The 16,390-nt window shown below is 38.1% G+C and overlaps 1 protein-coding gene across 5 annotated transcripts in view; it reads right to left on the bottom strand.

Annotated features, from left to right (window-relative positions):
• Window positions 1-1,221: 1,221 nt before the first annotated feature.
• The window catches only part of LOC123747310 (ral GTPase-activating protein subunit alpha-2), a 78,698-nt gene continuing 63,529 nt past the window's right edge, over window positions 1,222-16,390 (bottom strand). For 3 of the 5 annotated variants that reach the window (XM_045729416.2, XM_045729413.2, XM_045729412.2), the window contains one exon: window positions 3,606-3,957. In XM_045729416.2, the coding sequence (XP_045585372.2) occupies window positions 3,746-3,957 (212 nt within the window). In that variant the 3' untranslated portion in view covers window positions 3,606-3,745. Of the gene's footprint in view, window positions 3,958-12,344; window positions 12,466-16,390 lie in introns of all 5 variants that reach the window. The other 2 variants (XM_045729414.2, XM_045729415.2) reach the window with 2 other exon arrangements.

Here is a 16,390-nt window from a genome sequence, read left to right on the forward strand (position 1 = left end):
AATGGTCCAGGATGGGCCAAAACGTTGTCGTCCCTTCACTTTCTAGTGTGTGGTTTGGTCAACAAAGAACATACAAATTTATTGTTTATGCACATGAGGATAGCAAGTGTTTCACTGAGTAGTTAAGAACAAAACACAGTGTAAAGTATTTTAACTGAAAATCACAAGCGAAATTCCAAACAATCTGCATGTGGCGTGACTCACTATTGTTCAGTACAAGCTGTGGATAAATTCATCTACAGCCCCACTACAATAACATTTGGTGGTGGCAATGTTTCTAATGTTCTTTCTGATTGAGGCAATATGAAGTTGCCTCACCCTACACAGTTGAGAATGGAGAAAGATTAAACAAAAATTTATCTTATTCAGTAACTACCACTCTCACTTAAAATAGCCTGGCATATTGTGGGAACAATGTTAAGACAGAATAGTATACTAAAGTAAAGGACACTAAAAGAATGAGAGAAACAGCCTGCCAGTTACAAGTAAGCACAAGGACAATTCAAAATGCCAGCAAAGTTCTCCCATATATACAGGGAAGCACTCACGATCCTACACTTCCAGATACCTCTAATTACAACACTCCACAAAGACTGAGACATCTTTACTATCAATGTTGAACTTTAGAATGATTTATATTTTTAATCTCTAAACAGCAACTACTGTATTCTGTCCCTACATACCCAGTATCAATGAAATATTAAGCAAGTTATAAGTGAGAAATAAGGATTCTGTCTGTCGCATGACATTATAAACCTCATGTGAACATCAACAGGGCAAGTGAACCGAAAAATAACTTTACCTAGTGACTCTAAATGACGATAATTATTTAAATCTAAATAATTATTAGATGTCTGAGCAGTTGATAGGTAGTGTAAAAATATAAACTCACAAAATTAAGCTGCTGTTATGAAGTTATATAAGCAGCAATAGAAGCTTGATTATAAGAGCACTACTGTATTAGTTTGAAGCTTCAGTAAAATGTATTAAGGCAAAGGATGATTACAATAATATAAGTACTGTAAATAGCATTCAAACGGTTCAGTCTGCCTCAGGTGTCTCACATGTATGTCTCATAAGAGGAGCCAGTCACAACACCAAGCTAAGAAGGCTACTTTGAAAGTTTGTTTCCTTCTCCTGACAACTTTATCGCTCCTTTTCCTTATAAGCATATCCATAATCAAATTTCAAATGGTCTAGACTATGCAATTTCAAATGATGTTTTTCTTTTTCGTGAACTAGACATTTGTATACATGTACCCATCAATCTTTCTCTACTCTCAACAAGGTAAAAGAAATGAAGCTGAAACTTTCCAAATAACTTGCCTTAATTAGTGCACCTCTTGCCCATGATTACACAATTATTAAATAAACAAACACTTTTCAAGCAAAATTTACATCAGAAAAGAATAGTGAAATGCTATAAGGCAGTACACAATGGGTAAATAAAGCTATGACAGTAGTAATGGAGGTTTGTTAAAAAAAGATGGACTGATTAATATAATTTAAGGCTCATTTAAATAGAGGTTGTGCATCAAGTTGAAGTAGAGCAACAATGTATGCCATGCTATAAAGGCTGTTTATGTGACCCAAAATGACAGAAGCGGTATAAGAAGTCTTTGACACCATGAAAGCCGTTAGCTTTACAAATTGACAAGGGGAAGCAGTAGTAGGTTTGACAACAAACACCAATAGTGGCAGAAAGAGAAATCATGCACTGAAAGACAACTGGAGTACCTCAGTGAGTGGATTCCGCATGCCAGGTTAGGAAAATTACAACTCACATAAAGATGATTGAAGTTTTACGCACAATAATGTTATGAACATGACAATACAGTACAGTACTGTGATACAAGAATAATGAGAAAACCCATTAGAGGTAAGAGCAAAGGATTTTTGGAGGTATCATTAAGAAACAAAAGAATTTCAGTGAAATACTGCACAAGAATAGATGCATTAGGAACAGGAGATGTATCCTAAAGTGAACAATTACTGCATTCATAATTTTTCTCTTATGTAGATATGGAGTTTGGAGTATAGATGTACAGTAATGAGAATTGAAACTGTTAAAAATGGACATACAATATACAGGAAATGTGAAGAAAGCACGAGTAATGAGGTGGGAAGGAAATGAGAAGAATGTGGCAAGTGTTACATTAGTCTCAGTAGAGAAAGAGATACCATTCAACAAAATTTATAAGAAAATAATGATCAGATACATGAGCTTAGCACAAAAGACAAGCAATTTAATGTTAGAAATATAGAAATGAGATATGATGTATAAGTGACAATATACTAAAGTGCTGATTTTTTTTTTAAGAACGTAGATTGATAAGTTTAAAAGGTAAAGTGCCTATTTGAAACATGAGGGTATGTGTTAGAGGCCAATGAGTGAGAGATGGGGAGAGATGGGGGAGAGAAGAAGGGAGAAAAGGGGGGGGAGAGAGAAGAGAAGAGAGAAAGGGGGGAGAGAGAAAGAGAAGAGAGAAAGAGAAGAGAGAAAGGGGGGAGAGAGAAAGAGAAGAGAGAAAGGGGGGAGAGAGAAGGGAGAAAGGGGGAGAGAGAGAAGGGAGAAAGGGGGAGAAAGGGGGAGAGAGAGGGGGGAAAAAGGAGAGGGAGCAACCCTTCCTCTCGCATAACATTTTGACATCAAAATCCCAAATAGACAAATAATGGGGTACAATAAATCAGTGGGTCACAAATATTCACGTTTTCCATGCACGGTCCATAGGCTAGGTCCCATCGTTTTAGTACACCATTTTCTGTCTATTGTGATGACTTGAGAAGATGGGCTGAGGGAGAGGAAGGGAGGAGAGAGGGGGGTGAGAAAGAGGGAGAGAGGGGTGAGAAGAGGGAGAGAGGAAGGAGGAGAGAGGGTGGAGAGGGAAGGAAGAGGGGAAGAGATTTGGGGTGGAGCCTGTACAATAGTATATTTATAAAGAGAGTGTCTATCAGTGTATTTGATCTGTTGTCTGTCCATCCAAAGTAAGCGGCCATTATACTTGTGGCTTGCCTCATCCAACTTTTCAAGATGATACATGGGGGAGGGGGTAATGGGAACATTATAGGCCAGCCAGAGTCAGCTCTAGTGCCAGCCGATAAGAAATATTAGCATATATAGTGATCCCCCATCCCTTCACTTTTCAGGAAGTCTGAAATCAGGCCTTCGTTTTTCTATAGAACTTTTTAGCTTTTACAGGTGTTTGTAATACTAAATTTTCTGAGAAGGTTGGGGGGAAAGGAAAGAGAGGGTGGGAGGGAGAGAGGGTGGGAGAGAGGAAAAGGGGGAATTTGTATGTGTAATGTAGATGAATGCGTGTGCATACAAATGTAGATGAATGTGTGTGCATTCAAATAACTACAAAAATATGAGCACTAAAACATTATCTCATTTCCATTTTCTAGTAGCAATTTGCACATGAAACTTTTGACTAGATTTTACAGGTGGAGAAATCTCTTAAAACATGTTTATTTGTTTACTCTGCAAAGTATTAGATTTCATTACTCTATAAATGTCATTAAGCCATGAGTGAATATTTACCATAAATGTATTATATATGGGTTGCTTTTGTCTGGCAGTGGATGTGAATGAACAAAAAAACTATAAAGGGAGAATTTGTTCTACGAAACAATATCAGCATATCTTATAACGTATATAAAGCAGTTATTGAATACCACAGCACGCCACACGACTGTAAACAAACCATTAATAAACCTCAGTTGTGAGTGGAGGCTCCTACAGTGGCTACTTGTTTCGTGGCGTTGCATGATGAACACTGTCCTTTGGCCTACGTGGCGGCGGCATGGGGCTCTCGGGTGGGGTTGTCGCTGCTCCAGCTGAGGGACCAGCAGCCGAGGTCTTACGCGGCGTCTTGAAGGATAGTTTTTTGTTACCGCGCGGAGAGGAGCCACTCAAGTTGTCATCATTACTGTTCATGTGGTCCATCAAAAACACACCTATGAGAAGAAAGACTTAGGTTTTGTGATACTGTATAGTTATTAATTGTGAGAGATATACAAGAGAAATTGATGCTGTTTAGACATTCATAGCCTTTTCATCACCTACACATTAAAGAGCAACTTTATGCTAATATAAATATGCTATATTCATTTAATATATATTTTTTAAATGAAACTTCAATCAATAATAAACATACATATTTCTTTGCTTAAAAATAAAATTAGTTTATAATTTTAAGTCTGGCATCAACTTTTACAAGTTCATTAGTCTAAATATATTATATAATCTATATACTATGTATTTATATATATATGTATGTATGATTGTAATGTAAAATGTATAATGGACCTTTCAATAAACAGTGGACAATCTTCAAAATAGAATAGTATTACAAATATCTAAACATTACAATCCTAAGGAACCATGTGCACTGTGTAAATACGCAGCGATAGGGGTTAAAACCCACAAATTCTTCCTCATCGACTTGAGAATGGTCCAGGACGGACCAAAACGTCGTCGTCCCTTCACATTCTAGTGTGTGGTCTGGTCATCATACTTTAGCCACGTTATTGTGACTCATCGCCTGCAAATTCTTCCTAATTTGTTGGCAAATCTGTAATGTTTATATTTTTACATCAATGGCTTAAATTTAGCATTATTCTAATTTCTCAGCAGACTCTCACCAGTTTAAACATTGCTCAGCAAATGATTTATTTTAACGTAGAGCTTAAGTCATGAATTTTGAAGTTACCTTGTTGGGAGAGACTGGAGGAGTCTCCAGTGTCTCTCTAACATCAGTATGGCCCAATGGGGATAAATAACTGGCATCTTGCCAAGACTAGGCATAGAATTCTAGCGATACTGAAATGTTCTTTGCCTTTGAGAACAACTAGATAGTATAACTCAAAAATGTCATTAATGTCTAACAAATTTTCTAAAGCATAATGTTATCAAATGTGGTGTCCTTACATGTTTGCAATCACAATTTTTATGAGATCTGCATTATTTGCCAATCCATTCCAGATCGAAATCCTCAAAATTATGAATGCCATTTCATTAGTCAATATCAATTAGTTCAAACACCAGAATAAGAAGTGTTCAATAGAATAGTATAACACTGCAAAAGGTGACTGAACTTGGTAACCTGTTAAGTATTAAAGGCGGCACCAAGCTGGGAAGGCTATGTAGTACAGAACTATCAAATGTGCGGAATAATCAGAGGGCGCTAAATATTACTGAGGATGTGGTAACCTGCTAAGCAGATAACACATATCGATCTTAGTTGTCATCATCATCTGCAGTGGCATATGTCCCTGCCTGCTAAGCATTATAATTTGAAAACTGTAGCTTCATGGCAATAATAAAGAAAAAAGTTTGGATTCTATGATAATGCAACTAGTTGGCTGCCAACTAAAATGTGATTACGAATTTGGATCACTGGGACTAGGCATATTTTTATGTCATGATTGATTTAATACAGTGATAGATTTGATAGATACATCACAGAGGGCATCTACTGTATTAAAACTATGAAACCAAATGAATACCACAAGATTAGGTTCAAATGAATTTAACCCTTTGCCATGCGGTTATCGTCAATTGTTGATTCACAGGATAATGCAGTTATCATATGAAGATTTAACAATTTATCATCTGGGTTTTACACATAAAAAGCAAATATAGATATAATAGTGCTATGTAGATGTAAGGAGAGTTTACTTTGACCCATGAAAAATACGTTGCTACCATTTCATGGTTTAAATTCAGTTATCGTCATGAATGTTACTAGAGGAATGCAGTCACCATCCTATGATGATCTAAACAATTATTGTCTGGGTTTTACATGTATGATGCAGATATGAATATTAAAGCTCTCTGAGGATGTAAATAAAGATAAGTGAAAAAAAATCAGTGAAACATCAGAAAATGTCATCGGGAAGTGTCAGCAAAGTCACCAGGCGTTGACAAGTGCTAGACACAGCCTTGCCGAGTGCCTCCACCCAGTGATACGATAAATATTCACTTATTTTCGTGTTTTTCTTATATTCTTCATACAAAATAATACTTCTATAATGATAAATTATGTTTTAATTTGTAATTGTTTTGTGCATGAGCACAATGTATATATATATTACACAATGCATACATTATGCAAACAGCACAATGTATGACCATAGCCGCTGTCCAAGGGTTAAAGACTTGTGCGTTTGAAGTTGTCCACTGCATATCTATGGATATTCTACAATAATTAAGTTATTATCCATGTTAAGTTCCCATACAACAATTAGCTCAACCCTATGATTTATTACTACAGGCAAGCACTGACAAATTGGATAACTTTTAATATGAAGATATGCATGTAAATGTTTTAACAGCAGTTTGATATGATAAATTAGAAAAAGATACACCATATTATTAAAACCAGCAGCTATCAGACTTGTTAAAAGTGATAAAACTGATTAGAGTGGATTATTACATCAAGCTTCCACCCCTGGGGCTTCTTCCTCTCTGGTGGGAGTACAATAAGTTACAATCACTTACAAATTGTGACCATCCTCAATTTTTTTTTGTAATTATCCTGTTCCAAATAATTTTGTTTGGTTTTCAAAGATTTCACAGTCAATAATTCAAAGAACTTGTCAAAAGAGCAGACAGTTTTAAATTAAATTTGGTTAATTTCCTTTACACCTGAAGAAATTTATTCACTCCCAATCAAAAGTCACAAAAGCCATCAGAAGTTGCTTTATATGGCCCTACTGGGATCTCAGCCAATGTACTATAGGATCATTATGGCACTACTGGGATCTCAGCCAATGTACTATAGGATCATTATGGCACTACTGGGATCTCAGCCAATGTACTATAGGATCATTATGGCACTACTGAGATCTCGGCCACAATACCGTAGGGTCATAACAGCACTACCGGGATCTCGGCCACAATACCGTAGGATCATAACAGCACTACTGGGATCTCGGCCACAATACCGTAGGATCATAACAGCACTACTGGGATCTCGGCCACAATACCGTAGGGTCATAACAGCACTACTGGGATCTCGGCCACAATACCTTAGGATCATAACAGCACTACTGGGATCTCGGCCACAATACCGTAGGGTCATAACAGCACTACTGGGATCTCGGCCACAATACCGTAGGGTCATAACAGCACTACTGGGATCTCGGCCACAATACCGTAGGGTCATAACAGCACTACTGGGATCTCGGCCACAATACCGTAGGATCATAACAGCACTACTGGGATCTCGGCCACAATACCGTAGGGTCATAACAGCACTACTGGGATCTCGGCCACAATACCGTAGGGTCATAACAGCACTACTGGGATCTCGGCCACAATACCGTAGGATCATAACAGCACTACTGGGATCTCGGCCAAATACCATAGGATATAAACTTAATGTCTCTAAGAATTATGCAAAACAAGGTATGTAACAAATGCATCAAGATGTTCAGTAGGAATAACAAGACAAAGAAATATGAACAATCTGTTTAGTCTAGCCATTATTATAAAAATAGGTGGAAGTTCTTACAATAAAGTTTCTAATGTTAATAGTTATATTATCACCAGATGCAAAGCACCAGACACAAGACAATGGTAAGGACAAAGGTGGCATCAAAAGGGACAAAAATGGGGTCAGTAGGAGTCAAATCACAAGGAAAAATAACATACAGTGTACAACAGTTGTGGTATACAGTAATTACACAAAATGCAATAATAAATGACACTGGTTTGATTAGGGTTGCACAAAATAGGGTTTACACTTTGATGAACAATAATAAAAGGTAGTAAACACAGGATGAAAATCACATCAAATATTCACTACAAATGTGTGGAAACAGAACCAACAGAGAATGATATTTACAGATACAGTATTCTTGTAATTTTGACTAAATTTGATGATGTTTGTAAATTATGCACATTACTACAGAATTGTTATACATTTGTGTGAGATGATGCAAGGCAACTGCAAATACAGTATATACATTTTACACGAAAGAATATTGGGGCCATTCAATGGAATCCAACCTGCTTCCCTGCACTTCCCTGGTACACGTATAGCTTCAGTATTTTCCCCAGACACATCACGCTTTTCTAACTTTATTGCGTATATACATTTATATGTATTAACAATGTTTGTTAATATGCATAACAAATATAATGCAAATCACTGACAGCAATTACCTATTTTACTGCATAATTAAATTTCAGAATGGTGAACCATTTTGAAAAATTGAATTTGGACAGTGGATGGAAGTGAACACCAATTTCAAGAAAATGTTGAAAACTTTAGGAGTTGTGAAGCAAACAGGAAAAACAACTGCTGCATGGGGGGAGCCAGTCGGCCGAGCGGACAGCACGCTGGACTTGTGATCCTGGGTTCGATCCCAGACGCCGGCGAGAAACAATGGGCAGAGTTTCTTTCACCCTATGCCCCTGTTACCTAGCAGTAAAATAGGTACCTGGGTGTTAGTCAGCTGTCACGGGCTGCTTCCTGGGGGTGGAGGCCTGGTCGAGGACCGAGCCGCGGGGACACTAAAGCCCTGAAATCATCTCAAGATAACCTCAAGATATGGCATTTATTTGTACTCTATATTTGGATGTGAGTTGCAAACAGGACTGCTCTTAGTCATTATTAATATTCAAGTTAATGAAAATGAAAGGGAACTTTTTTCTTTTTTTTTTTTTTACAAAACATCACTGGTCAGTAGCCCTTCACACATAAGCTTGTAACTCAATGCATCAAAACAGTTAACCAATAGTTATGAATTTATGAACAGAATCAAATTTTGAACATAAATATTCTATACTTTCTATTATTTACCATTTTCTCTATTTTACCAGTTTCATCACATTGATTTTAACCCTCAAACCAGAATTATGATAGAGAACTTTGCCCAAACACTTTGGAATTCATTATAAAATAACTTAGAAAGATAATTTTTTGCTATTATCTATAACATCCAAACAGGCTGAAATAAAGTCTGAAATAATTGGCATGAAAGCTGATATACAGATGAGGAGTCAAAATAACGTGGCTGAAATATGTTGACCAAACCACACACTAGAAAGTGAAGAGACGACGATGTTTTGGTCTGTCCTGGACCATTCTCAAGTCGATTGTCACAATCGACTTGAGAATGGTCCAGGACGGACAGAAACGTCGTCGTCTCTTCACTTTCTAGTGTGTGGTTTGATCAACAAAGCTGATATATACTATTTTGGCACCAGCAACAAATTAAATGATTGCAAAATGCACAAGGTACGTGCAATTAAGGTGTGAACACTTCAGACAAACGGAAATAGTGTAGAGCATTGAGTAAAATAAATAATGTAAATCACGATTCAAACTTGTTCTAGTAGAAATATGTAGGGCTATACACCTACTCGCTCTAGTAGGAATGTGTAGGGCTACACCTACCAGCACTAGTAGGAATGTGTAACAGTATACACCTACTCGCTCTAGTAGGAACGTGTAAGGCTACACCTACTAGCTTTAGTAGGAATGTGTAAGGCTATACACCTACAAGCTCGAGTAGGCATAAGCCAGCCTAACTCAGGGAATAATTACAGCAAAGATTAAATAATGAAGTTTACAAATAAAGCAAAGCTTTATGCTAATAAGGATGCATTGAGAGTGTGAAATGATAGACAAAATACACAAATGTGTGTGAAGCAACAAGAGTACGCAGTAGAGAAACGCCAAAACACAAATCATCGCATGGAGCAAGTAGTCGTGTATAATGGATCTTAACGTGATGAAGCATACAGAGTTGACTTAGAATCAAGTTCTATGAAAGAAACTACACGAGCCAACCAAAATCCTGGATAAACGAAAATGTCGCAATGGATTAAGACAAATATTTGTTAAGATACCACTAATTTAAAGGAAATGTAAAGTACAGTAAACAAGTTCAACTATACAGCACTAAAGCATACTAAACACAGCTGTTGACACTGTATGTCACTTTTCCGGTTAGCAAACACATCTGCTCTTGCCGACAGTACTCAGGGTCTTATCATTAACTACTAAGTACAGTACACAAAAAATGCAGAACAGAAATTAGCAATAGCTACTACACTTGTTTTGTTATACATGACTAAGCACTACAGCAAAAATTATGTTTTCTTTATACGTAACAGGATACTATTGTAAATTTTATATACATCACGTTTGAAGACAGGGACAAAATAAAAATTTCTAGCAAAAAAATATAAGACATATTACTTCATGAATCAAAATTTACGAGCAACTAAGTAAAAATTGGCCTCTTGGTCAGATATCAAGATATAAATAAATGAGAACTAAAAGAAACATTGTTGAATGTAATGAGACACCTTTTTCTAGTGAGGACTTGGTCGCTCCCTGTTGCTAGCTACATTGAGAGAGTTCCCCACACACACACACACACACACACACACACACACACACATCACATCAACCCTAAGGAGTCTTCCATACTTTACTGAAGACCAAAGGCCAAAATCTGGGAGCAGGGGATTTGTGATCACTCCTAACTGAAGAAACTAACTCCCAGAAAGGAAGCAAATCATAAAAGACAACTGCAAGGTTCACAAAGTGAGCAAACAATGCAACATACAACTCGTCAAATGATCTACTCAGTAGTTGGGTCGTGATCCCCAGAACCAACAGAAGATAATACCCTTCCCCCTTACAGATGGGCACTGCCAGATGGCAGCACCACGGGACCTGCCAACTCCCAGTCTAGAACCTAAGAAAAGACCAACCAATGTGACATGGTAGGCAGGGAGGGTCCAGGAAGCCACTGTAGCCCCCCCTACTCCTACCCCAAAAGCAAGAGAGGTGTTTCAGTACATTCAATGACTGGTTTTCTGGAGGGAGCCAAATGGTGGCTCCCTATTGCTAATTTAACACAAAGAAAAGGAAAGAAAAGAAAAGAGGGACTTACCAGGGAAGGAGACCAAAGATTAAACTCTTAAAGGTAAGAAACCAGGATGGGAAACCCTACCCAGGGTAACATATGCTCAATGGGGACCAGGTAACAATCCACAAAGACCCTGGGACACCTCCAAAACTCCTGAGCCCAGATATCAACCCAATACAAAGGAGAAAACACATTAGCCAAAGCTGCAAACTTCTAAACATCATGTGCCTGAGGGTAGACCACAGGCAGGCTAGATTTAAAGATCCTGCTCTAGTTAAAATAGACCCCCCCCCCCCTCAATGAACCCAAATGTTCCATGCCTTGGGGCAGAGGGTGACACCCACTGAACAGGTGGTATAGCAAGAGGTATTTGCATGTAGCAAACCCAATTTTTACCCCTCAAAACTTGCAAGCAGCAAGTGTAGGCTTGGTGGGCCAATCGAATGATAAACCACACCAAAGATCTGTAAGGCTTGCCAAGCAGTACACATAGGCACTAGGGATGCTCGCCAGAAGAACTGACACTGAACACAGCACAAAGAAGAAATGCAGCTGTGAAGGGTGTCAGTGGTGTGTTGTATATACAAGCCATTTTCAGCGTTATGTCAGCTAAATTTATCTCGTCTTTTTGTTATTTTAATTAGTTTTCTCTGCATTTTTTAAAATACCATCATAAACTACAACTCATTAGCTTCAAAAAGATACTAAATTGAATACTTTACCATGCATAGTAACTTCACAGTATGCATTGGAAGCAAAATATCACTCGACGATTTATGCTTGGCACAAGACGCTGGTAGCACCCAAAAATGGTAAGGGGACAAAAATGTGAAAGGGTTAAGGATTCCTTGGGCTGATGTGTGAAGCTATCTGAGTGTGGCTAGCAACAGGGAGCAACCATTCAGCCCCTCCAGAACCATTCAGCCCCTCCAGAACCATTCAGCCCCTCCAGAAAGCCATACTTTGTTAGCTTCCTGGCCCAACTGTTGGAGTTTCACATTATAAATGGAAGAGATTAACCCTCCTCCTCAGAATGTTATTAATAAATACTAGAGTAATCGAGGCAAGAAAATGATTAAAGTTGAAAAAATGAGGGATGTCAACAAGCTTCTTGTGTTAATTAAAAATATATAAAAAAAAATTTATCACCTTAGAATTTATTCAAATATTAAAGGTCACTGAATTAATTTAGAATTAAAAAGGGGCTCACTAAAACTCAACTATTGATGTTAGGGTACTGTACTTTTAAGTCCAGAAATGTTACATTCTCTGGACAAGCTCTAATTTATTATACCATGGACAACGTGCAGAAATGCAAGGTTAAGTGGCGGTTAGCTTGCTCCCAGCATGTCTACATGCACATAGATTGTTAAGCAGGTTCCCGCACACTGCAGAGCACACACACACACACACACACACACACCCACGCGTACACACACCACACAACACACCTATCTGTTGTCTGACAAGACTCGCAGCACTGGTGGCTGTGATTGTTGTTCCCTTGAGGGACGGGGAAGCTCTTGCTATATGCAGAGTTGCGACGAATGCTTCCAAGCATTTGCCGAACTCCTGTGTGCAATTAACAGTAGTACAATTGATATCTACATCTAAGTATGCGTGTCTATGGTATTAGTAACCATAACTGTATTTACATATTTTACAAATCAGAATAAGAATGCAATCTGACATGTGGTATTATACATAAACTGTTATGTTTGCCACTCTAAAACAATTTGCATCATTAGGTTCATCCCTTAACGTTTAATAGAAAATCTAAACTTATCAATAAGAACATACTATGTTGTTTTAAGTGTTAATACTGGCAAGAAAAATTAGAGGAAACAAATAAGATAAAAAAAATTACAAATATCCAGTAACAAAATTGCAATAAATAATAATAGAAAGATGCACTGAAAACATTCAGATTACTAATGAGATAAAACCTAGAATGTATCAGATATTTGAAAATGAGGAAGAAATTAACTTATTTTGTGAAGACAAAGCCATAAATTAAGGGAATAAGCTACTTCTGAAATATAAAAGGATTTATAATATATAGAATTTTAACAAATCGAAAAAGTGTTACATTTATGTTGCTAATAAAACCTAACCTAACCATCCTAGGCCTAATACACGTTATCTGAGTTCTAATTTAATAAGTTATGCATTAAACTAGGCCTAGGAATATCTAAGTTTGGTTTTTAGCATTATTTTCTCTGGATTCTACAAAAAAAAAAATAAAAATAAAAAACCAGTGTTGAATGTAATGAAACGCCATTTTCTGGGCAAGTCCCAGAGGCTCTCCGGAGCTATCCAGGCTGAATGGATATGTATATCTTTTTGGCATCAGGTCAATGCATGGAGTTCTTGCCTACTGGGGACCACGAGCCAGAACCTGGCCCCCCTCTAGAGAGGCACTGAGGAGCAATGACCTATAGAGACACCCCCACCCTGTGGTTGGAAGCATTCTATGTCTGCCATCGACCTGGGACAGGCACCCAGAAAGGTAGGCATCCCAAAACAAACCCCTATTCTGGTAAAACTATTGCGACCGAAGGCCGAACAAGTGGACAGAACTCCCCAAACGAAAAGTAGCAAACTGGCTTGACGTCATCGTGTCGTCGCACCGCTGTCTGCGCAACCCCCACATAATCCCCGACTGTCCAAGTGGTTGGACATCATTCCTTCCCCCCGTCTCATCCCAGATCCTTATCCTGACTCCTTCCAAGTGCTATATAGCTATAATGGCTTGGCACTTTCACTTGATAATTCTTTCCTTCCTTCCTCGTGCCTCTCTAGAGGGGGCCAGGTTCTGGTTCGTGATCCCTGGTAGGCAAGAACTCCATGCATTGACTGATGCCAGAAAGATATACATATCCATTCAGCCTGGATAGATCTGGGGAGCCGACGGGGCTCCCCCAAGAAAATGGCTTACTGGAACTCCATTAATACATATTTGTAAGATTGACCACAGTTACAAAAAGTACTATAAAAATAGGAGGATGGGGTTGATTATATATGTATCTCATATGATCAATGTACCCCATTACCAACAGTCAAGCAAATTTATATACTCTCATTATTCAATAAACCTTTCTACTAAAAATGCACAAGGTCTAAACTACAGATTAAGCAGGAAAAGTTGAATACAATAGTTTTACTAACAAGTGCACTTAACTTCATGAAGAGCTGTACATTCAGTGATGCAAAAAGCAGATGAGACAGTGATGCCTGCTAAATGTTAAAACAACATGTAAACTGTAAAGAAATACTCTATCTCAATGTTATAAGTTTCTCAAGATTATTTTTGAGGACACATGAAAAAAAAACATGAAAAACTAATGAAAAAACATCCACTTAACAAACTAGAAAACAGCAGGGAAGTCAACCAGGAAAAGTAAACAGAACCTACTAGGACAAACTGTGAATTAGACTTAGTGTTAGTTACCACAGAGACGCTTGGAACATGAACAGGGAGTGAACTAGGGAAATGTAACCGCAAGTAATTCACGTTCTACTTAACACAGATAAAATGTACGTGAGCACACTCTGTCTGGGTTCCAGACTTTCATAACCATAAGCATAGAAGGTAGATGGTAAACAAGAGGTGAAGAGTCTCCAGAGGGATTATAATGCTGATGAGTATTTACAATAAGTTTAAAGACAGTCTTCTAATCGCTCACAAATGTGATATTCATATTAATTCACTTCGGTCGAACAAAAATGACCAAAATGAATGGACATATGATAAAAATCTCACACTGAAAAAAAGAAAGGCATCGGCAAATAAGGAATAGCAAAAGTAATCTTCAAAATTCATTCGGCAAACTATAAAGACAAAGAAAATAAATACAAGAAAAACAGATATTATGAAGTGAGGATGGGTAGGGAAAAAATAGTTAAATCCCAAAAGGCTCTTCCAGATACCGGATATATTGAATCGAGAGAGGGAGAGAACTGGTCCAAATAGTCAGGTCATCTAATAGATAACAAAGAGGAAATTGTTGGTATTCTAAATACATATCCTGATGTAAGAGCACCCTTGTGAAGGGAGAAATAGCAGTGTTAAATGTTGTAAAACAGTCTGTAACTCTTAAAGTTGAAATTCCTGCCAGTACAATAGGCAGCTCTGCACATGTGCAGGGTATTATCATAGCAGGTACTATTATGTCATCCCCCAAAACAGTGTAAACAGAGTAAATACATGTTTAAAAAAAAGGATATTCAGTCCGAGAAAATATAGAGAAACAACTGTGTTAAATGTAGAAAAACGGCCTGGAACTTTATAAGACATATAAATGAACTACAGTATTGGGAAATGTGTATGTATGAAACATTATTGGAACCGGGGGGGTTAGAGATATGTTCGAGCTCTTGTGCACTTGGTGTGTAGAGGGAGCGAAGAACCATCATCACATACGTGATGATGGTCCTTTCCTTCACTTTCTGGGTATATTTTGCCAGGTTGTTCTCCAAGGTAGGGCCCTTCCGATGTTTGTTAGTTGGCTTTGCAATTTTTGGTCAAAGGTCTTTGCTTGCTGTTAGCAGGACTGTGCATGCTTCAGGTGCTTATGCTCTCTGCTTTTAGGTTGGGCATTCTTCTGTGCATTTTCCTTCCCTGGACTATTTTCCTGTCGGTGGTCAGAGGTTGGAATCTGTGAGAGATGGAGTTTACCGAAGATTTGTTACAGAGTCGAGGGAGTTGCACGGCCATTCTGGCTGTGTGGGTGTAATGTGCTTCTTCTGCTGGTGCCTCAGTCCTTCTTGCTTACATCCTGCTTTTGTATACTGCACCTGTGATTATATCTTCACATTATCTCTTGTTTGAGTCTGCTCATGCAGTCTACAGGGGTGAAACCCCTGTAGACTGAGGTAGGCTGCTCAAAGCTATTCTGTTAACAAAGTAAGTGCTAGTGGCATTTTGAGTAGTGGTGAGGCAGGCAGGGCAATTAGAAGAGACCTTGATGATCTCTCGGAAGCTAGGCATCACTTAGAGAAGGTTTTTGATTATACTGTAGATGAATGAACCTCCTGGAGGTTATTTCAGGCTGGATAGAGCCTGGAAGCCTTTGTTTTCCTAACAAGGGCTTGGTAGGAGAATTTATAAAGATCCCAGCTGTGCAAACTGAGCAATTGTCAAAATGACTTGACTGCTGCTGTGGTCATGTTCTTAAGACAGTGTCCTACTCTCCTAAGGAAACAAACAACCTGCATGCTCTATAAGGTACTTTTAGTCTACACTCAAAGCCTTATGTTTGTGTGCACATAAGTGTTGCACCTGAAATAAAACTATAGAGTAAGAGTTAACCTATTTAAAATATTTACTCCCAATGTCTAGCATGAACTATTTAAGTTAGTCATCTACCGAACGAGTGTTTCTAGTAACCTAGAAAACATCTGGTATTAATGCCAAAATAAACTTACAACTCGTAAAAGACTCAAGGAACAGAAATAATACATTACATATTGAGGGGCTCCTAACATGGTTTCAAAC

This window comes from Procambarus clarkii, chromosome 94 (genome assembly GCF_040958095.1).
Source record: "Procambarus clarkii isolate CNS0578487 chromosome 94, FALCON_Pclarkii_2.0, whole genome shotgun sequence".
NCBI classification, from domain to species: domain Eukaryota; kingdom Metazoa; phylum Arthropoda; class Malacostraca; order Decapoda; family Cambaridae; genus Procambarus; species Procambarus clarkii.